This window comes from Podarcis cretensis (assembly GCF_951804945.1).
Source record: "Podarcis cretensis genome assembly, chromosome: 8".
Lineage (NCBI taxonomy): Eukaryota > Metazoa > Chordata > Lepidosauria > Squamata > Lacertidae > Podarcis > Podarcis cretensis.
This window is the reverse complement of record NC_137177.1, coordinates 49,353,551-49,376,316: the sequence shown is the minus strand read 5'-3', so window position 1 is coordinate 49,376,316 and position 22,766 is coordinate 49,353,551. Positions and strand designations below refer to the sequence as shown.

Here is a 22,766-nt window from a genome sequence, read left to right as displayed (position 1 = left end):
TTCTAAGAAATTCAGGAATTCAGTCTCCCAGTTCAAGCCATGTTTATGTGTCAGTGCAAAGCTTGGCTGAACAATGCTGTGTGCATTTGAGTTTCAAGATACTCAATGAAGCAACTGTGTGATTCCCTTCAATTCCCCTCATCTTCCCTGCATTGGCCCCAAGTGTGTCTGTCTAGAATGTAGCTGAAGACCTCCATAAGTAGGCAGGCCTTTTGAATCTAGATCAAATGGGGAGTTGCTGTGTTAGACAATTTTTAAATAATCTTTATTGGGTTTTTTAAAAAATAAAGTGTTCTTAAAAAAATAAATCAAGTGAATTGTGCCTTTTAGAGTCTAGATTTTAACTGTTTAAATTCTAAACTAATTACTTTGTAGAACTGAATAAGCTACATCTCTTGTTGGGTGCATAGTGGATTAGGATAGGTGGATGGGGCCAATGGATAGCTGAGTTGTTGAGCACCTACTTAGTATGCAGAAGGTCCCATTCCTGGTTCAATTACTGGCATCTGTAGGTAGGGCTTGGATATTTCCCTGCCTGAAACCCTGAAGATGCTGCCATTGAGTGTCGGCAATACTGAGCTTGATGGACCAATGGTACAACTTGACAGAATACATTTTCTATGTAATATTGCTTTGTCCTGTTGCAGAGATGTGGCTGTTAGTGTGACTAGCCTGTCATTGAATCCGTGGTTCACAAGGCTGAGCTGCAAGGACTTCAAACTGGTGAGTGCAATGTGCTAGGCTTTTTGGCAAGGACCTCCCTGAGATGGACAGAAGCACAAGTCCACAGGATGCAGCCTCCTTGCTGAAGCCAAGCAGGTCTGGGTCTAGTCATTGCCTGGATGGGAGACTGCCTGCAAATTCCATGTATACCACCTTGAGTTCTATGATGGAAGAAAGGCAGAATATAAATAAAACAAATAAATATAAATTGGAGAGGGATCACCAGGGTACATGCTTCACATGCAGAAGGGCCTGGGTTCAATCCCTGACACCCCCAATTGAAAGCATCTGGTAGCATGTGATGTGAAAAGCGCCTGGAGTGGTGATGCCAGATAGAGTAGATAATACTAGGCTAGATGGACCTGGTTTAAAAAGCATCCTTCTTAGTTCTTATGATGATGATGACAACAACAATGATGGTTGGCATTTGTGTGGGCAGCTCATAAAAAATAATAAAATACAATATCAGAAATACAATACAAAAGAATAAAAAGAATAAAAATGTGCTTCTTGCAGATTTACAGCAAAATATAAACTATAAAACTGAGACGCTCAGATTAAAAGCACTAGTTGTTTAAAAACTCTGGCTGAATAAGGAGGTATGTGCCAGCCATCAAAAAGAGCATAAGGATGGTGCCAGGCAAGCCTCTCTTGGGAGGCTATTCCATAAGCATGGTGCTATTACCAAGGAGGCCCTATCCTGGTAGCCACTGAATTTAGCAGGGGCACTCGGAACACAACCTCTGTGGGAGAAGGTGAGTTTTCAGAGTAGGGCGGGGAGAAAATCAGAATATAGAAAAGAGACTTTTCCATTTTTAGTCCCACAATTTTCTGCTAGTTGTTAATATGTTATAGGGGTTAGTGATTAATATAATGTCTGTTACCCCCCCCCATAATTATTTACAAGTTCTTTGATAACTGCCTCTGCCTCTGCCTCTGCCTCTGCCTCTGCCTCTGCCTCTGCCTCTATCATATGTCAGAGGTAAAATGTCTTCCTGAACCTTCCCTAGCAGAGCTTCACAGTATATTTTATTCTGCCCTAGAATTTGGATATTCTGGATCAGATTCTCCATGTTCTCAGCAAATCAGTGACTCTGGAAGAGCTGGTGTTGGAAAACTGTGGCTTGAAGTTGTAAGCAGAAAAAGTCTGGAGATTTCATTATGAGTATATTGTGAATTCATAATAAATGGTGGTTGCTGTTGGGAGTGGGACACTGCATGACAACAGGTACCGGTACACTTTTTTAAACATCATGCAACAAACAGCTTCATAATACGTCACCATGCTGTGGCAATGATCAGACCAGTTATTTAGGATTGAGTAAAATGTCCAGCAAAAGAATTAGGGATGTTATGGAATCTTAGTTGATTAATGAAATGAGTTTAAATGCATGTCATAAACCAGTCTTCACCAATCATGTGCCCTCTATATGTTTTGGACTGCAACTCCAGCCAGCATGGTCATACACGGTTGTAATTTAAAAGATCCAGAAGGCACTGCAAAATCCCATGGAAGATGGACAGCATTGTGCCAGTCACACACAAAGTGGCAGATAAACACCAGTTTAAGATACAAGTGCAGCACACACCAACAAGCTTGTACAGTATACAGATTGGAAAAACGAATACTTAAAGCTATGAATAGGAATGAGTCGGGAGTAGAGCATGAGTTCTAAGCTCTGCCACTTAATTGTCTCCATGCCTCCTGCTGTGGTAACCAGAACTATTTCTGATCTTCTCGGACCTTCTGTTTCTTCCAAGAGAAGAACTCAAGAAGACTTGAGTAGGAGTTTGTGCTGCACACATGTGGGTTTATAAAGATCTTCATGGGCATCCCACCAGAACATTTTCAGTCAGATTGACTTTGACCTTCAGTCTGGGCTAAATTTGCAAACAATGCACCAGTCAGTAGGCTGGTCCGGAAGTTCATATTTTGGTCATAATGTTGAGTGTTCCATCAACCTCTGGCAAGTATAGGATGCTACCAGGTTGGCCCCTAATCTTGGAACTGGAGTGGGAGTCATGGATCATCCTCACCATTGTGCTCCATTCAACATATCTAAAGGGATGGTTCCCCTCCCCAGTCTCAAGGTCAGGAGGAGACCTTAGCAACACAGAACCAAAATAGAGCTGGGACTTGCTTCAGGCTGGGACTTGCTTCCATGCAATGTGTTTCCAATGATGAGTTCTCCATCGCATGCTCCATGGCTGGAGTTGAGAGGAAAATAAGGAATTGTTCCTGATCTTGCACTGTGCTTTGGATGGGCAGCACAAAATCAGGAACAAGGTATCATCCCTTGGGAGAGGAGCAAGTTCTTAGTGGCCACAGATGTTTGGTTGGCACGAAGAGAAGTCAAAATGTGTGAGTCACTATTATTTTCATCTGTGGGCTTGTTACTGTGTGAAATCTTTTCCCCTTGCAGTGATTTTGCTCAACGGATGGCCCAGGTGCTTCACAATAATCCAAACAATACCTTAAACATGCTTAATCTTTCTGGAAACCTGCTTGAGGACCGAGGTAGTACAATTTCTGATCTCTTGGCCAATATTGCATAGTAGTGACTTGTGTGTTCTGGCCATAAAAATAAACTTGGTTTATTGTCTTCACTGGCGGAGGAAGAGGAGTGTGTGGGGAGTGCACCGCCCCCGGCAGCACGATCCCAGTAGGGTGCCATCATGGCTGCCACCCCGCCCGCGCTAGGCACACGCCCGGCCCCCAGGATGTACATCACACTCCTGTGGGCAGCACACCCCACCCCTGGGATGCGCGCCAGCCCCACCCCCGCCTGCTCTCTGCCCCCTGGTGCCAGAGCATGAAGCTCCACCACTGACTGTCTTAACTATTTACTTGGTTGCTCTGTTTTCTGGCTAAATCCTGCAGTTACCTAGGTATAGAGAATCTCATTTGTTTCTGCCTTTAGAACTTTCAATTACTAAAGTTGCATTCTCTGCCCTCATGAACTGAGAGAAAAGAGACCTTTCCAAGTCTTCAATTAGTTTGAGTGCTTCAGCTGTTATAAATATGGTCTTTTAATTTGTTAAGTGATTCACCCTCTTTACTGTGTGTGTTTGACCTTACAGTAGCCCTATGAGGTAGGTGACCATCAGTCTCCCTTTACCAATGGGGAGCTAAGGTTGAGAAATTTGTCTTAAATCCCTACACTGAAGAAGAAGAGGTTGGATTTGAATGTTGGTCCAAGCTTAGCTCTGGCCCACACTGGCTTATGCAGTAAGATTAACTTGGAGAACAGGACTGAATTTGTTAAACAAATAGCATTTAGTGTGTAACTGCTGTGTGTCATTCATTCACCTTGAGGAAAATTTGCATCACGATATCATCACCCAATTGTTATATAGTCCTGTCTTTTCCTAGTGCTGCTTCCATCTTTTGTAAAATTTCTCCAAGTCTAGATTGCTTTTGTACTTCTTTTTCAGTATTTCCAAGTGGCATGGTTGCAAAATGTGCATTGATACATTGGGCAGGTAGACTTTTTCCCCATTTGGCAAACTTTGACTATTACTTTTCAAGTGGTCATCATATTATCACTGTTCCTCTTTATTTATAATTGTTCTTTTAGCTAGCACTAAAATGCTAATATCCTATTTTTATATATAACTAAAACTCCCATCAGCCCCAGCCAGCATGGCCAACGGTAAGGGATAACAGGAGTTGTTGGCTGACAGTATCCTGAGGGCCCAAGCTGAGGAAGCAATCTTAAATAAAAGAGTATTTTTCTAAAACTCCCCACTGCCTTACTAGTTGCCACCATTCTGATCTAAAAACTTTGTCTAAGAGCCATCTGGAACATCTGTATATCAAAACCTTTTTAAAACAAATCATGACATCTCGCAGGTAATTACTCTTAAATGAACAAATACCATGGTGCAGATTAAATTATTGATAAGAAAAAAAACAATGTAAAAAAAGATGGGTTATTTTCTGGCCCATCTATGTGGATGAAGCATTGCAGGGTGTATACAGAAAAATTACAATACCCCCACCACCACCCAAGTTGTGTGGAAAGTTGATTGTTGCAATGCCACTTGTAGTTTACTATGGTGGAATAATTCTTGGGTGGTACTAGGAACTGCCTGCCTAGAAGCACCACTGAAGTACTGGTAAATGGCAGTACAATTGCATTCTATGTCTACTCAAGGGTTCCTTTCTCTCTTTAGGTATAATTGCTCTGAGCCAGAACTTAGAGCAAAGCATCAAGGGCTTCCAAAGCTTGAACTTTGCTAGGACCTCCTTGACTCCAAAAGGTACATGGGGAAACAGTTGTTAGTCCATGGTTGAAGGGTTTGGGGTAGTGGTACTGTTTCAGGATGCTCTATTAGGATGGCATTAGCACATCAGAGAGAACTGAAATCTAAATCTTCATCCGTGGTATCTATTTATAGTATCTTTATTGTAGTGTCATTATTAATGTTATCTTGCTGTGAGATTTATTGCAGTGATTAGATTTTTTGCCTTCATTCTTCCATATTAATGTTTTATTAGTTCTATTAAATACTGGTTCATATTCCTTTTTTAATAAAATAAATATACATTGCCTGTTTTCTTCACTGCATGGATCCAGGGCTGGCCAAAGCAAAATGTAAATTAAAAAATCCAGCACAACACCCCCAGATCCTTGGTATAATTAAACAAGTTGATAAATAAAAAAAAACCAACTGGACAATTTCTGTTCTTTAATGGCACTGGGACCAGCTCAAGAAAAATTTTACCTGAGAGGGAACAAAAACAGCATGCTGCATGGGTACAGCCAAGTAAAAGTGTATAGGAGCCAAGACTGACCACTTGTGGCAGAAAATCCCTTAAATGCCTCTTACCGGGAGGGAAAATACAATAATTCCAACTTAAAGTAATAAGTTGCTGACCTTTCATGACATCAAAAATCAGTTGACTGAGGTGAGGTAGCCACTTCACTCTACCTAATGGTAGAGCCAGCCCTGTAACAGGGTCACTGGATGGAAGACCTGCATGTACCAGTTGTTGATATTTAACAAATCTATAAATTGCATTGGAGCATATCATGCAACTGTGCTTATCTAGCTGAAGGAATGCTTTCTCACTTCAGGTAAAGATTTAGTTCTCTGTACATACCAAATTTCCCAGTCAATGTCAGAATCTGAGCTAAGCAAGGCCAACCTTGCAAATGAAACAGTTGCCCTCTACCTTCCTCTGTCTTACTTGGCACTTGCATCCTTAACATCTCTTTGTGATTTCTCTTGCCTGCCAGGAATGTTGGCCCTTTGCCAGTCTCTAGGTTTCAATAGACTATACAGGACTACTCTGTACCACTTGGACCTTTCTGGGAACCCAGGGAGCCTGGCCACTGAAGGTGCAGACGTGAGTATTCATGGCCCCTGGAAACTGTGTAGCAGATGTGTTTTGCCTCCTGTTTCAGACACAGACAGGGACTCAAAGTTTGCTCCTCAGCCCCAGTGTTGCTGTTTTGGAATTACAGTCTTTAAAGATCAATGCATCTAGGTTTCATTTGCTTTTGCATTTCTGCAGAAGCTAATGAAATAACAGAGTCAACAATGCTGTTCTGGAGTAGTTGTCTCTTTGCAGGAAGAGTTTTCTGGGCCTTTCACCTTCTCTTCCCAAAACTTATCTTGCTGTCTAGTCCCAAAAGACCTGTCGCTGCTAAAATATTCTGTGTTAGTTCACAAGCTTTAAGTTGTCTCATCACCAGGCAAAGTCATTGGATAGTTTAAGTGGCTCAAGGGGTCACTTTTACTGGTGATTCAGGGCTTTAAAGGTGAACAGCTCAGAAGCATAGAGGTAAACAATGAAGATATTTTTGTTCTATTCACTTTGATACGCTTTCATTTTTTTTTCATTGAAGTTTTATTGAGTTTAGTTTTAATGAAACAGTATATTGTTTGTTAGACTATACACCATTTAGATTTTTCTGAAAAATTAAGCAGTTTATAAATGCTTTTAAATAAGGAACTGAGTCATGTTCTATCTAGAAAGCTCCAGCTATTAGTTTAGCAGTGGCATTTAGGCCTGTTGGAGTTTCTGGATAGTTTTCAAAGGCAGCTCTAGAGTACATTAAAGAAATGCTTGCAGTGGACCTTGCTGTCTTACAACAGCCGCACTGCAATTTTCTTTCTCAACAAGTAAGTCTTCTCTCTCTGTCTCTTTCTCTCTCACCTTTCAGGGCTTGTTTTCTTTCCTGAGTCAGCCAAATGCTTTAGGTCACCTTGATCTCTCTGGGACAGCCTGCGCTTTGGATGTGGTGAGCACCTGGCAGCAGCTGCTATTTCTTACTCTGAAGCATGTTGTACCATGTCATTTTCCCGGAATGAGGACCCTGTATTATTGTGCTGTCACGAGTGAAGTTCCTTTAAAATGAGTCAGACCCTTAGTCCATTTAACCAAGTACTGACTACTCTCACTGGCAGTGGCTGTTTCTATTTGAAAATGGAGTTTGCTAGTTATTTTGTTTGTTAAAACGTTGATATCCTGCCCTTCTGTTGCAAAAATAAACAAAATCAATACTATCACTCTGGACAGCTTACAACATTCAAAACCTACAATTTCATAAAACAGCAAGATAAAACCCTCAGCCAAAATGACTGAGGCTACATACATAATATATTTTTAAAGCACATTTCCCAATTCAAATAATTCTAGGCACTGTAGTTTGTTAAGGGTTGTTGAGAATTGTAACTCCGTGAGAGGTAAACCACTGTGCCAATAATTATTTGAGGGGAAGAATGTGCTTCAAATGTGCTTTAAAGGTATAGCATGTGACCATAGCCTGAGTCAGCAGTTAAATCCAAAATATAAAACTTTTTAGGGAACCCAGTGGCACTCTCAGAATTCCACAGGTGACCATGAGCTTGTTTTGTTTTCCGCAGTTGTCCATGACCTTTTCCTCCTCTGTCCCCAGCTTTTTGATGCCTTGGGTGCTGGTTGCTGTGAAAGCCTAATCCACCTGAACTTATCCAAGAACGTTTATACACACAAGTAAGAGCTTGGTGTGCTTTCCCTGCACCTTTCTGGCAGGCTACTTGGGAGCAGTAGCATATTATGCCAGCCTGCAGTTTTATTTTATTTATTTATTTATTTCACTAGATTTATGTACCATAAAACCTCAAATTGGTGTACAGATTGGTGTACAAGAAGACAACATGGTATAAAAGTTGTTAGAGCTTTTAAACTGAGCTTTTAAAAAAATCCATAAACCATTGTGATTTTGAGCGAGAGCCTGAAAATATGCATGTGAAGCTCTTTTGTTCAGTGGGTTTCTAGAGTAATGACTTACGGTACTTCCTGATAGCCTAGTCCAGATGTCTAAACCTGACTTGGCTCCTGCTTCACATAAGGAATCTGCATTGCTCCTGAATTCAAGTTTAGGTGCTGTTCTTGTGTTGAGTGACAATCCTGTACATTCTTATGACTTTGGTTGCAAGATCTTGGCAGAGGATTACATTTCCAAATCAAGCTTTTGACTGAAGATTTCATGGTGGAATGGGTTCAGCCTCCCCTAAGGTCTTGAGACAGTCTACCGAAGTCTCCTCTGACAATCACCTACTTTTAAGAGGATGCCCTGTGATTAGGGGAGCTGGTTGTCTCATTTCAGCTGTCTGAGCCAGGCAGGGGAGCTGTCCAGCAGTGCAGACAGTCAGAGGACCTAGTCCTGAGCCAGGAAAAAAAGCTGAACAGAATAGTGCTTTGCTATGAACAGGTCTTCCAGCCAGCAGCAGAGGATTTAATTACTCAGGCTGCTTGTCCCACCCTTCCTGGGGTGCTAATGGGATCATGACCCTGAGTGTTTTTCCTCTTTTGACATGGGATGCCTTGTTCAGCCAAGTGAGCACAGTAGCATCAGAACTAAGCTTCATTTTGGACTTTCTGCATTTACAGTTCCTTAGGACCCCATGGAGGGTCCAGAGTTAAGGGATGAGTCCAGTTAGGCCATATCAGGTCTCACAAGTCTGCAGTTACCCTGGATGGAATATTGTGGAGGTGGTATGAGTGTTAGTGTTCCTTTTGGGTTGCTTGTCTCCCTTGGTCCTGGGATTCATGGTGACATCATAGGAACATAAGAAGCTGCTTTATACAGAGTCATACCATTGGTTTAGCTAGTTCAGTATTGTCTATGCTGTTTTCTCCAGGTTATCAGGCAGAGAGCCTTTTCAGCCCTACCTGGCAATGCTGAGGATTGAATCCAGGGCCTTCTGCATGCAAAGCAGCTGTTCTGCCACTGAGCTATGGCCCTTCCCTTCATCCTCCTCTAGTGAGGAGGTATTTTCTGATCCAGTTCCAGGGGTCTGTAGGTCCTGATACCTGCCCATAGAACTTAAGTTGCTGCATTTCTTTTCAGAAAGAACAGTGATGTTCCTGTTGGAATCAGCAATTTCTTCAGCAAAGCCTCTGCTCTCCAACATGTTTCATTGGCTGGAACCAAGTTACCAACAGAGGCTTTGAGGTGAGGGGTAAATTGTTGTTTTTAGCTGGCTCCCATTAGGGGAGGGGGAGAGAGAGAGAGACAATATTGAATGTGATCTGGATTCAAGTCCCTTATCTGCCATAGGTTGTTGTAGTCTTGTGTAATTCATTGTTCTTCCAGCTTTGGTTCCTCGTTTGTAAATGAGTGATCTATATTGAAGAACTACTATAAGGATGAAAATAACCTCATGCATAGCAAATTAATGGCTGTGTTTGGATGTCGTGATGAACAGCAAATTATTGTGATGGGAATACACCAAGACATTCTCCAGTCTTACACTCTCTCTATGAGGAACGGCTAAGGGAGCTGGGCATGTTTAGCCTGGAGAAGAGGAGGTTAAGGGGTGATATGATAGCCATGTTCAAATATATAAAAGGATGTCACATAGAGGAGGGAGAAAGGTTGTTTTCTGCTGCTCCAGAGAAGCGGACACGGAGCAATGGTTCCAAACTACAAGAAAGAAGATTCCACCTAAACATTAGGAAGAACTTCCTGACAGTAAGAGCTGTTCGACAGTGGAATTTGCTGCCAAGGAGTGTGGTGGAGTCTCCTTCTTTGGAGGTCTTTAAGCAGAGGCTTGACAACCATATGTCAGGAGTGCTCTGATGGTGTTTCCTGCTTGGCAGGGGGTTGGATTCGATGGCCCTTGTAGTCTCTTCCAACTCTATGATTCTATGATTCTCTGATTCTCTTCCCTTCTCATTCTTTGGTGTAGCTGCAAGGAATTAAGAAGCTTTCACTTCCATTTTTGATGACACATCACTTGTCATGCCATCTAAATCAAACTAACTGTGGCTAATCTTTTTTGGCTTGTTTGGGGGGAAAAACCCAACTTCACACCAACCATAGCTTATGAAACTGGCTTGTTTCAACCAACCATAGTTAAAATTAACCACAGTTTAGGGTTCTGAAGTAATTGGAAATAAAACTTCCAATCTCCTCCTTACAGCTGCACTGCAAGAGGAGAGAAGAGGAGGGGGAGAGAAGTACATGAGCTCTGGAGGAGGTTAGGCTCATTCTCATAACACTAAACTGTGGGTTAGTGTTTCATCTGAATGCAGCCAATATGAACAAGTAAATATGAGAAGGTAACTAATAATAATATCAAAAGAAGAAAAAATGCTGGACAGGCACAGAAAGGTATACTTGACTATTTCTTAGCTGAGTGGGCATGAAGGAATGAGGCATAATCAAGATGAATTCCGTAACACACACATTAATTTATGGATTTGCCACAGAATGCATAAAGGGGGGGTTGACAAATCCATTGAGAAGGAAACAAATCCATGGTGTTTGTTTGGAATCTCCATGGTTAGAGGCAGCCTATCACTGAATACCAGCTTGCTGGAAGGCAACAGCAGAGGGTGGCTGTTTTACAGTGCTGGACTAGCTGAACTTTTGATCTGATCCAACACAAAGTAATTCTTATCCTTTTTGGGTTCAAAGAAGCAAAGTGGTGAGCTATTAGGGATTAAATGAAGCATTTTGGGATGGAGTCAAATCTATAGTGGAAGGGGAGAAGATGCAGAACCAGGTTCCCCCCATGACACCTGGCAGTTAGAGCTGCTCCCTACAGTGGCGGAGCTTCATACTCGGGCACTGGGGGGGGCGGAGAGCAGGCAGGGGCAGGGCTGGCACATGTCCTGGGGGTGTAGCACCCAGCGCAGGCGGGGGGGCAGCCACGATGGCACCCTACCAGGATCGCGCTGCCAGGGGCAGTGTGCTCCCCCCGCACTCATCTTCCTCTGCCAGTGGCTCCCTATCTTGTTTCCTTTCTGGTTTGTTACAGAGCTTTGCTGCAGGCCTTGGCATATAACCACCAATTGAGTGGTCTGCACCTGGACCTCAGTACCTGTGAGGTAAGAAGGGACACCCCTCCCAAAAAAATTGTACCTAATAAAAGTTGCTAGAGAGGTTTGAAGAACATGTAGGAAAAGGGGCAGATGATATGAAGTTTGTGTTACAGTTATCTGAGACATGGTTCATTTCTTATGAATCAGATTTAATATTAACCAAGGTGGAAATACCATTTTAGGTGATGTACTAGGTAAAAATTCAGTAGAAGCCAAAGTGGGTGGCTTTACCTAGCAGCTGAAAGGACTATTTCCTCGGATAATAAATCACTAGATTCATGTGGTTTAAGGTTCTCTTTCTCTAGCTTAGGTTTCCACTGTTGAATGGCTAAATCCAGTATTTTCCAAGTCATACAAAAAGTAAATGTAGCCGTTTTGGCTTGCTAGATTTGATGACTATATCAGAAGTGGCATGAATACCAGTTGCTGGGAATCAACAGTGGAAGAGGGCTTTTGCCCTGCTTGTGGGCTTCTGCGAGTCATGCATGTGGTTGACCACCGTGAGAAATGGGATGTTGGACTATTTAGGTATTTGGTCTAATTCAGCAGGGCTCTATTTAATTTTCTTAATAAATATTGCCAATAAAAATTGACACCTCAGCATATCAAAACCAAGAAATCAAAATAGCTCTGATCTGACAGAGTTGTTCTTATTTTTTTATATTCTTACTATTTTTGAATATGTATGAATTGTCTTCATATTAAAGCTGAAATCAGCAGGTGCCCAGGTGATCCAGGATCTTGTTTCAGATGCCAGCTCAATCAAGGAGTTGAATTTATCCGACAATGGTAAGTCTATTAGTTCCTTAGACGGCCTCTGTCCCTAAGACTGAGGGAGACTGTGTGCTCTCTAGCTCTTTGTGTCCCCTTCCTTGCCAATCTAGGCTTATCTGAATAATACATACTCTGTATTAGATTAGGATCTGTGGGTGGTCTTTTCTTTGTGGTATGTTAAAAGTTCTCAGCCACGTTTAACATCCCATAAAGGGGCCTGATGCATATCCCACCAAAAGAGCAAACACACCAAAAGAGCACACCAATTAGAATCAAGGTCTTTGCTGGTTTACTGGAATCTAAAGCAAAAGTAGGTAACCTTTGGCCCTCCAGATGTTGGACTACAACTCCCATCACTCCTGACCCTTGGCCATGCTGGCTGGAGTGGGTGGAAGTCCAACAGCATCTGGAGGGCCATAGATTAGCCCCCTGATCTAAGTGCTGTTTCTTATAAGGTTTCACAAGCCTGCCTCACCTTCCTGTGTCTGAATTATATCAAATCTAGTGTGTAATAATCTGTTTTGGTGGAGGCCCTTGCTTGCCTGTGACCAATCAGCCTTGCAGGACCCCTACCTGCACCCATGAGGTACCCATGCATACACAGCTACTCTTTCTGCAGGCTTTGATTCTGACATGGTGACACTGGTGCTGGCCATCGGTAGAAGCAGATCCATCAAGCATGTTGCACTAGGAAAAAACTTTAATATTCGGTCCAGGTAAGCATTTAACACTCTGTTGGTAATTTTAAAAAAGTTAAATACTAGTATTAATACATACATGTGAGAGTTGAAAGAGTTTTTTTACATACCTAGGCTATGTTTTTTTATTTATTTGCTTGCTTTTAATAGTTTTGAGCCTGCATTTCCATACCTAGAGGCAAACCCAAAGCAACTCATAAGCTGAAAGCAATAAAGACATGATAGAAGTACCACGCATTGCAAAATACAGAAGAACAGACTAATAAAAATAACAGCAGGGATAGCAAAAAAACACCACCACCAAAAACCTGCACACAACATAACTGGTTGCCATACTACAAAAACTCAGGTTAATATTCTGAAAGCAGAGCCAAATCAACCAAATGCCTAGAGCATGTGGGGGTATTGCAACTGTTCAGCGTACAACTCCCATCATCACTTGCCATGGGACATTCTGGGTGGGGCTGACAAAGTTTGAATCAAACAACATCTGGAGGGTCACAGGTTCCTCACTGCTGGTCTAGAGTATAACGGCCCAATGAACCTCTTTGGGAAGGATATTCCATAAAATTGTCACCACCATTGATTAGACCCTATGCCTAGTGGATGCCAGTCAAGCTTCATTCATCAATGGCATCTAGATCAATGCCACAGATATTGAACAGAGCTTATGTGGAAGCACATATGGAAGAAGGTAGTCCTTGATAGTGCAGCGTCTTAAGCCATTCAGGGGTTTAAAGTTCAAAAGCAACACCTGAAATTGAGCTGACTGAAGATCACAGGCAGCCAATGCAGATTACATAAGATCTAAGTATTATTCCAGTCCCAGTCAAGAATATTGTGGCAATGTTTTGCTCCTGTTGAAGTTTCTCGATAAAGTATTCTCGCTGCTCTGGTTTTGCCAGAAGTGGCTTAGTCATGCTGGCCACATGACCCGGAAAAAACTGTCTGCAGACAAACGCCGGTTCCCTCAGCCAGTAAAGCAAGATGAGCGCCACAACCCCAGAGTCATTCACGACTGGACTTAACTGTCAGGGGTCCCTTTACCTTTTTATGAATCTAGTAAACCAATGTGACACAACAGGAACCCACTAATCGCCTATATATTAATCAGATTCAGACCAGGAAAATTAGTGGGCTTTCTACTTCTTTCTCCTAGGGAGACCCTAGCTGATGCTTTGCACCGAATTGTTCAGCTAACTCAAGATGATGACTGTGTAAGTATGGAGTTCTAAGTTCAATACCTGTGTATTAGCATGCTTTGGTCAAACTTTGAAATCCTTAATTATTTCTGGTGAGTACATGCTCTCACAACTCAGTGGAGCTTCCTGTTGTCTGCCTAATTTCCACTTATTTTAACCTTACCACATAGGGATGGACTATTTGTCCATAGTCCATTGAATGATCTTTGTCATAGACTTGGCACTGTGTGTTTGTGTGTTCCATGCCTTCTGCAAACAAGCAACATGGTTATTAGTGTCTTGGCGTCTCTGCTACGTTCTTCCCTGATTTTATTTCAGTCTGTCGAATCCCTATCAGTGGCAGAATCTCGCCTGAAACTGGGAACCAGTGTTATCCTAGATGGCTTGAGAAGCAGGAGCAGTTGTCTTGTCATGCTGGACATCAGTGGTAATGCTATGGGAGACGTGGGTGCCAAAATACTGGCAAAAGCTTTGTCAGTGAACACAACACTCAGGTGCGTTCACTTAATTTCTTTCACTTGCATAGGTGTGTGTAGGTGGATATGTGAATTGAACTTGGGGATAGGGGAGAAATTTGATTCAGTTCACACTTAAAGGGGAACTTACCTAATTTTCACTTTTGAATCAAGACGCAAACCAAAATACAATCATCCTTTGAAATTCACACTTTTCTGAATTTTGCAATGCAGTTCTCCAGCCAAGTAATGTGTAAAAAAGTGGATATAATGGGGTAAAGTGTGCACACAAATGTATATATTATTGGAAATCACATACAAAAATGCATTCTACTAGGAGGAAATTGCTTTGCAAAAAATGTGTATATTTGGCAAAATTGTGTGGCAAAAATGTGTATATTATTAGAAATAAACGCTTAAAATGCTGGTGGGTTTTGATGAAGATTTTTTTAAAATTAGGGAACATGTGGAAATGTGAAAAACTGAATTTAAGATTGGGAAAAACGAGTAATAAAAATTGAAACATTTCCTTATCCGTAAGTGGAGAGGGATTATTGTAAGTCTGTATACATGCTATCCGAGATGCTATCCTTGGTTTCTTCAGTTAAAATGGATCAATTAACAGGTGATGGGAAAAGTTCTCTCTGAGACCTTAGAAAGACTGTGCAAGTCCAAGAAGACCAAATGTTGCCCACATATTATTTGTGAACATGGCCAATGGCCAGGGAGAATAGGGATTATATTTCCAGCAACATCTGGGGACCCAAGGTTGGGAAGGCTGAATAGGCTGGCAAATAATCTGGCCATCTATAAAGCAGGCTAAAGAGGGCTCATGCTGCCTGCTTGGGACTGCAAAAATGCATTTTGAGGGAGGCTTGTGTTTTCAAGCACCTGACATGTCACAGTACATACCTTGTGAACTCAAGGGCTTGCTGTGCTCTCCTTTGTGACTGGAAAGTAACATGCCTCTGTCAAGTCTAGTGTCTCCTGTGCAACTTGGTTCTATGCTGCAAAGCCAGGATGCCCACAAAGATCTATGTATGGCTTCCTTTGGAAGAAGGCCCCTTCCATGTGCATGCCTTTCTAGTAGCTGCTCCTTTGCAGGCTGCTCTGGGGAGTCTAGTAAATTTGGTCCCTAGCAGTTTTGCAGTATCAAACAAAACCAGTAGTTTAATGCAGTGGTATCTCGGGTTAAGAACTTAATTCATTCCAGAGGTCCGTTCTTAACCTGAAACTGTTCTTAACCTGAGGTACCACTTTAGCTAATGGGGCCTCGTGCGGCTGCTGCACAATTTCTGTTCTCATCCTGAAGCAAAGTTCTTAACCCAAGGTACTATTTCTGGGTTAGTGGAGTCTGTAACCTGAAGCGTCTGTTACCCAAGGTACCACTTTGTTCTATTCTGATGGTGATTAACCAGGTGCCTTTAGAAGCTCAAATGGACATGTGAACCTGCCATACATTACTGTTTCTATTCTAGCCCAGTATTGTCCACTCCAACCTATCCCAGCCTGATGCCCTCCAGAAAATTTGGACTACAACTCCCATCAGCCCCATGCTGTGCTGACTGGGGCTGATGGGAGTTGAAGTTGAAAACATCTGGAGGACACCATGTTGGAGAAGGCTGGGCTTCTCTGACTGGAAGTGGCTATCCAGCATCTCAGGCAAAGAAGAATCTTTCCCATCACTTGCCACCTGAAATCCTTTAAATGGAGATTCCAGGGATTCAGTTTGTAACATACTCCATGCAAAACACATGCTCTTCCACTGAGCTATGTTTTCTCCTCAGACAGGATAGCCATTTCCTGTGTTTTCCCTCACCATCTGGTAATTGAAGAAATACTGCTTCTGAACACAGAGGCTTCATTTGGCTATTGCAGCCGTGAGATCTTTTCCCTTTTAGGAAAGTGTCTAATTCTTTTTTTTAAAGGGGTAACAAGTCTGAGTCATAACCATATGTGTCATGTGAAGGTATAGCCTTTTGTTTAAAAAATCTACACTCCTGGGTCTGAGCAGGAGTTGTCAAAGAGCGGGGCTTCTGTTTCTAACTTTTTGCACCCTGCCCCTGCCCCCAACTGGTGCCCTCCATGTTTTAGATTACAGATTCCATCAGCCACAGCCAATATATGCTCTAGTCCAAAACATACAGAGGGCATAATGTTGGGGAAGGCTGAAATAAATGCACATGGTTGTATTTTGCATATTTGGTAGGGACAAATTAGATGTTACTAGGGAAACACAGGGTTCCCAGCTGACTCTTCTCTTCATAATGTTCATGTGAGTGTTGGGTGCTATTTGCAGGAGAATTAGTTAGAAAGAGTGAAGATTGATCCTTCTCCCTCTGGTGATAATTCTCCCCTGTAAGTGCGTCCGCTCTGGGTCATATTTAAAGGTTCTGCCCTGCTGGGCCGTTAAACTTGAAGTGGAACCAGCTGTAGGGGAAATAGCTGTGGGGAAGGAATTTGCAGGAGTGTCAGCAAGCATGAAAAGGGTTTCCCTTCTTAATTTCCATGTCACTAAATTTCCTGTTACATTGGCAGATATGGGGCTGAGGCCATAGGTTTGCTAACATAATGTGTGGCTTGGATCACGCAATGCAGCTTTCCTGAGAACTTTTTGGATACCTTGACACAAAGTTTTTTAAATAAACTTTTGATGCTTTATAAAAAAAAATAAGTTTTCATTTCTATTATGTCTCTGAAATTTAGAGCTGGGTACACATGCTTTAAATAAAAAAGGAAAGCAAAGATTCTTCTTAGAAATGCTTCTATTGTCTATATATTGGAGCTTGGTGTGCTTCAAGTGAACCGTCTTCCCTTCTCATCTGCTTTTAGGACGTTAATTTGGGACAGGAACAACACAACATTGTGTGGATTCCTTGATGTTACTCGTGCCTTGCTAAGGTAGGTACCTCATCTCTGTGCTCTCTTGATGCCATCCTGGAGGCTCTGCAGACAAATTCTGTTCTTCTTTGGAATAAGAGAATCCCGGTCCAAGTGCCAACTCTTTCCCCATAAATAACTTTGGCAATGCCATTTCAGGACCCAATAATGTCAGACAAAACATCAAGGGTTTATTCACTCACTCATCTTCCTATATGATATATGCCACCAGTGCTATTTTTCTAGAAAAAGAGGTGTCAGAACTCTCCATGAATTTGTAATGACAATAGTGCCCACCTGAGAGGTGTCAGAACTGCATTCTGGTGAGTTCTGGCTGAAAAAAGCCCCATATGCTACCATTGGTTAGCATTGGTTAGCATACCCTTCTGCATTCTAAATAGGACAAGCAGGCTTCCTCAACCTCCGCCCTCCAGATGTTTTGAGACTACAATTCCCATCATCCCTGACCACTGGTCCTGCTAGCTAGGGGTCATGGGAGTTGTAGGCCAAAAACATCTGGAGGGCTGAGTTTGAGGAAGCCTGTAATAAATGAATGCAAATCAGACATCAGAAATGATATTTTAAAAACCAGAGAAATAACATTTCAGCTGCTCAGGATGTTCTGGAAGTGGCCATTCTCAAATAAAGGAACTTCAAAGGGAGGTTCCAGTGGGAAACAACTGAATTATATCTTATGAAGAAATTCAGATCACCTGTGACCTGAATCGAAATGAACATAAGAGGAGTACTCCACTGCAAAGTTTTGTTACAGCATCTACTGGTTTCACTTTAATTGGGAAATAGCCTGACTACTGTGCATGCACAGTTGTGAATTATTTAGGGAGCCCTTAGTAGCCTAGGGACATCTAATGAAACAATGCTTGTTCCTCAGGAATTTTACTCTAAAAGCTATGCCCTTGCCCATAACTGATGTGGCCCAGGCTCATCGAAGCCATCCAGAGAAAATGGAGGAAGTTGTGCACAAGGTAAAAAAGCATAGGAATGGGGTACTGATCTGAATGGGGGAGCACTCTAGATCAATCTTGAATTAGAACCCAACTGATAGGTATGTGCTGAATGAATGTTAGCATGCCGTATGTGCTCCAGTATGCTGATCATATGTTACTCAGTGCTGCTGAGTAAATGCATCTACTCTTTGGGAGGCCATAGAAGTGAGGGTCATGTGAGCCATGCCTCTTTTGCATGCTGCAGATACAGTCTTACCTCGCAAGGAATCAGATTCAAGAGACCTTGCCCAAGGAGAGATGCCGGTTACAGCCAGACAGTACAGCCAGCTCTTCTGCACAGGTGGGAACCCTTGGATCTTCGCCTACCTTCATAGCCTTACGTCTTGCATAGTCAGCTCTGTTCACATTTTAATAAGAAAACGTATTTGCACCACCCTGAAACAATGAACAAATAGAAATGCAGCTAGCCTACAAAATTAACACTTCTCCAGATTTTGAATGCAATTCTCCTACCAAGTAATGTGCACAAAAATGCATATGTGGGTAGTGTGCATAAAACTGCATATCTTAATAAAAATAATATTAGAAATATAGCAGGGGAAATTGCTTGCAAAGATGTGTACATTTGGCAAAGCTACATACAGAAATGTGCAACTTAGGAGAAATGCACACTAAAATGCTGATAAAAAATTGTGAGGGTTGTTTTTAAAAAAGAAATTTCAAACTGTTGTGGAGAACTGAACTTAAAATTGGAAGAAAATAAGGGAACCTGAAATAGAGAGATTTGTCCGTCTCCAATCTTGCATGCCAACCTCCTTAAAAGTCAAGTGCTGCAGAAGAGGGCCAAAGGGCAGAAAGCATCTAAATGGGGCAAGAATGCTGGCACCTGCACATTAGAACATTAAGTGCTTCACGTGCACTGTATCCTGGTAAACTTTCTAACAAGAATTACTGCTGTCACATTGCAGATGCAGGGATTGGTGCTAAGAGAGTTACAGCCAACTCCAGGCTTAAGGGGTATCTCATAACTCACTGACCCTTCTGTTCCTCTTCCTTGCCATTGCTGTTGGTTCATCTGCCCTCTCCCAGTGTACAGGCCAACAAAAGCCAATAAGGAGGAGCAGCATCCTCCACTTGCCTTTCCCTTTCTCTATGGAGAGTGCTGCAAATTGGGCCCAGAGGGACAGGACCAGTGAATGGGCAGCAGCAGCAACCAATGAGAAGTTGGGGTTTTTCAGGGAGGGACCCTCTGAGGTCACTCTGACCACAGGCCCCCAAAACCTGGAGCTAATACTGACTCAATACAGCTGACAGAGACTGGAATTCTAGGGAGTGCTATACTTTTGTGCTGGTGGTACAATGGTGCCCCACATCTTGCTCTCTATTCTAGGCACTGAAGGATGCATCCCAGTCTGTGCATAAGTGCATTGAAATGCTGAGCTCTGTTCAAGATGTGGAAGTTAAAGCAGACATCCTGTGGGCAAAGGAGACCATCAAGGATGCAAGCCTTTCAATCAGTGTGAGCTCTCCTTCATGTGTGTTAAGGGTGCTTTCCAGGCAGGTGCTTAATCTGCAAACAGGTTGTTCAAAACACTTTTTTTAACATACCAGATTTTCTCCTAAAAGGGCACATCCAGATTAAATCAGCAGGAGTGAGAGGTGCAGGCTGGCATTTTGATGCCAGTGATGTCATGCACATGCTACAAAAACGGCTTTCTTGCATGAGGAGTACTGATCCCACAATAAACACCTGTCTGCAAGCCTCCCCTTTGCTACTTTTCTTGTTTTGGAACTCAGTCATGAACCACTAAGAATTGATGGTGATGATTAATTGAATTTGTTATCACTTTATCTTGCCCAGGACAACCCAAAGCAACTTACAGTCAAAAAGACAGATACATTAAAAACAATAACACCTGCCCTCTTCTAAAAAGGCCACAGATAGTTAAAGGCCAAAGACCTGGTTATAGAGGGAAGTTGCTGAGTACCTAAAGATATATAATGATCGCTCCATGTGAGCCTCCCTGGGGAGAACATTCCACTAGTGGGGAGCCACTGCAGAAAAGGCCTGTTCTCGTATTGTCCCCCTCCGGACCTCTCATGAAGAAGCGCCTCAGATCATGATTGCAAGTTAATTTTTAACCTGGATGTGTTTTCCTGTGGCAGTGTCACAAACCAAGCAACACTGGCAAAAGTCAGAATATCAGGTGTGACTGAAGATGCCTTTTAAATTTTCAATACAAATTCAGGAAGAATGCATCATTTTCATAGGACACAGGTAGGCAACCTGCAGTTTGGGGGCCATACACAGCCCTCAGCCTCATTCTGTGTGGCCTAGACTTGACAAAATCAATGTCCTCTGGACAGTTTACAAACATAAATAAAATGCACAAATGCAATAAAACCGATACCGCAATTTCTTTACAAGTATTAAAGATTGTAATAGATTACAATCTATTAAATATATAGAGGGTAGCCATGAACCTCCTCTAGCCCCCTTTGGCAGCAACCTACTGGTGGCAACCTGCCTTCAGCAATGGCCTTTCAGATAAACTACTGTGGCAAAGAAGGACTGAATAGCCATTCTTGATGAGAGCCTTTCTCTTCCTGCAGGTTTTGCCTATTTTGTATGAGGCAGGAAACCCTGTGCACCAGAACAGCAAGCTTCAGCACAAGCTGGAGAGTTTCATTGAAGAAGTCTCTCAGACTTGCAGCAGTGAAATCCAGGTAAGTAGGTAGAGTTCCATAGTCATCTAGTACTAGGAGATGGAAAATACTTTGGAGAGCTGCTGCCAGTTAGAGTAGACAATATTGAGCTTAGATGGACCAAGTCTGCAGTTTTGCACCACGCAACTGTAGCTTTTGGTGTGTGCTACAGAAATCAGCCTCCTGAGAAATTCTGCTTCTGTTTTTTAAAAGAGTGTTTTAATCTATATGGTGAGAGAATTAAGTCTGTAATTGAAGTGGAGACAAAGATGCTAACTGCTGCTGTAGCATATAAACTCTGTCTGCTAACAGTTACTGTGAACATACCTTTGCACCTTTTATGGCCATCAGAAGATATGCAAATATGACAAAAGCAAAAAGTTGGACCTCTGGCATATAAATCCGAAAAGTCACATGAGGTTTCTCCTCGCAGATCAGGACACAGATATCACTGCCTTAGTAGCTTCCTTTTTTAGCCACAATTTCACCAGAATGGGATCCCAATGAACCATCCATTCGGGGAATAGACAGGGTGAAGCAGAATATCTAAGTGCACGCAATCACAGTGTGACTTTATTACCTTCAACAGCTTCACCCTTGTCCTTTTAACTACCCTAGTGACTTGAAATATTTTATACTGTGATACCAACAAAGGTATTTGATATGATTTGCAAATGTGTGTAAATGCCTAAATTCCTTTGTTTATTAATAACACCAAAAATATTGTAAATATACATATAAAGCCTTAGACTAGAGGAAGGTGACCTGGAACCTCTTGCAGTGAATGGCTTCCCCAAACATGCTCCCAAGTAGAAAGTAATAAAACTTCAGGTTTTGACGACTCCTCATGCCACATTTATTTCTTGCTTGTACTTTCTTCATAGACCATCATGCATGCCTCATTGGTTGCCACTCAGAGTTTGTGCCCCAAACTCATGCAGAAAAATGACTTTCAGGACCACCTGATCGCCAGCGTGCCAAAGAAGATGCTCCTTGACCAGCTTTTGACTGAGATGTACAGCAGGCTCATGTGGGTGACAGGACTAACCTTTCTCTTCAAGCCACACCAGAGTGCCTGTTTAGGTTGGAAGCATCTACTCAATCTTCAGCATTAAACGCTGAAGTAGAAAGAGAAAGGTTTTGCCTGCTGGCTGTGTTTTTCCTTGAGATTCCTGCTTCCTGGCATATAGCTTTTCAGTAGAGAGACATTTGGGGTAGATGGGGGCCTCTGAACTGTCCTTTTTATTTTTCATACAAGTACTGTTCTCCATCGGCAGCTTAACCTCATATCTGTAAGAATCTTGAGCCTCTTGTCTGGTATATGGGTCTGCAGAACTGTTTCCATGGCTCAGGCAGAAGCCAGCATCTTATGTCCTCTACATGTCACTCTCTGCTATGCAGATACATCTCTCTGACAGCTGTCTAGGCTCCTAGGGCATAGTCACACCACAGCGTTAAACTGATGAAACAGACATTCCTCTTTCCTAGGGAATTCTGGGATTTGTAGTTCTGTGAGGGGGTAGCTTTTCAGAGAATTCTCAGCACCTCACCAGATAAAAATCCCCAAGAGGCTTTAAAAAGGTTATTTTTTGTCCTCAGCTTCTAAAATTTGTATAACATTCCAATCAACTTTAATCAATTTTCACATTTTTGCGGCATACAGTATAGGACCACATTCTAGATGCATGTCTTCTTTCATTTTTCAAAGATAAAATATTTTATTAAAAATGTTTTCCAGACTTCTTCATGAAGAATGTAAGAAGTGCCTTGCTGTGTCAGCCCTCACTCACTAACAGATCCCAAGCAACTGAAATCTAGGTGCATCCTGTCTCTAAACTTGGAGGCTCCATTTAACCCTGATGACTAGTGGCCACTGATCCATATATTTTTTTCTGACAGTATTTTAAAGATACCTAAGCCTGTGGCCATAACCACATTCCCCAAGAGCAGGATCCATATATCAATTATTATTGTTATTATTTATTAGGTATCTTACATGCCCTTTACTCTGAGATCCCAGGGCAGGTTACAGCAAT

General features: G+C 42.2%; 1 protein-coding gene across 2 annotated transcripts in view; it reads left to right on the top strand.

The window, feature by feature from the left end:
• Positions 1-22,766, top strand: part of CARMIL2 (capping protein regulator and myosin 1 linker 2) — a 68,404-nt gene that overhangs the window by 15,786 nt on the left and 29,852 nt on the right. For both annotated transcript variants that reach the window (XM_079987866.1, XM_079987865.1), the window contains 19 exons: positions 648-723; positions 1,767-1,855; positions 3,147-3,241; positions 4,900-4,986; positions 5,967-6,076; positions 6,897-6,974; positions 7,632-7,708; positions 9,069-9,173; positions 10,984-11,053; positions 11,755-11,836; positions 12,441-12,537; positions 13,679-13,736; positions 14,040-14,215; positions 17,009-17,077; positions 17,949-18,042; positions 18,269-18,364; positions 19,415-19,543; positions 20,638-20,751; positions 21,615-21,760. In XM_079987866.1, the coding sequence (XP_079843992.1) occupies positions 648-723; positions 1,767-1,855; positions 3,147-3,241; positions 4,900-4,986; positions 5,967-6,076; positions 6,897-6,974; positions 7,632-7,708; positions 9,069-9,173; positions 10,984-11,053; positions 11,755-11,836; positions 12,441-12,537; positions 13,679-13,736; positions 14,040-14,215; positions 17,009-17,077; positions 17,949-18,042; positions 18,269-18,364; positions 19,415-19,543; positions 20,638-20,751; positions 21,615-21,760 (1,848 nt within the window). The remainder of the gene's footprint in view (positions 1-647; positions 724-1,766; positions 1,856-3,146; positions 3,242-4,899; positions 4,987-5,966; positions 6,077-6,896; positions 6,975-7,631; positions 7,709-9,068; positions 9,174-10,983; positions 11,054-11,754; positions 11,837-12,440; positions 12,538-13,678; positions 13,737-14,039; positions 14,216-17,008; positions 17,078-17,948; positions 18,043-18,268; positions 18,365-19,414; positions 19,544-20,637; positions 20,752-21,614; positions 21,761-22,766) is intronic.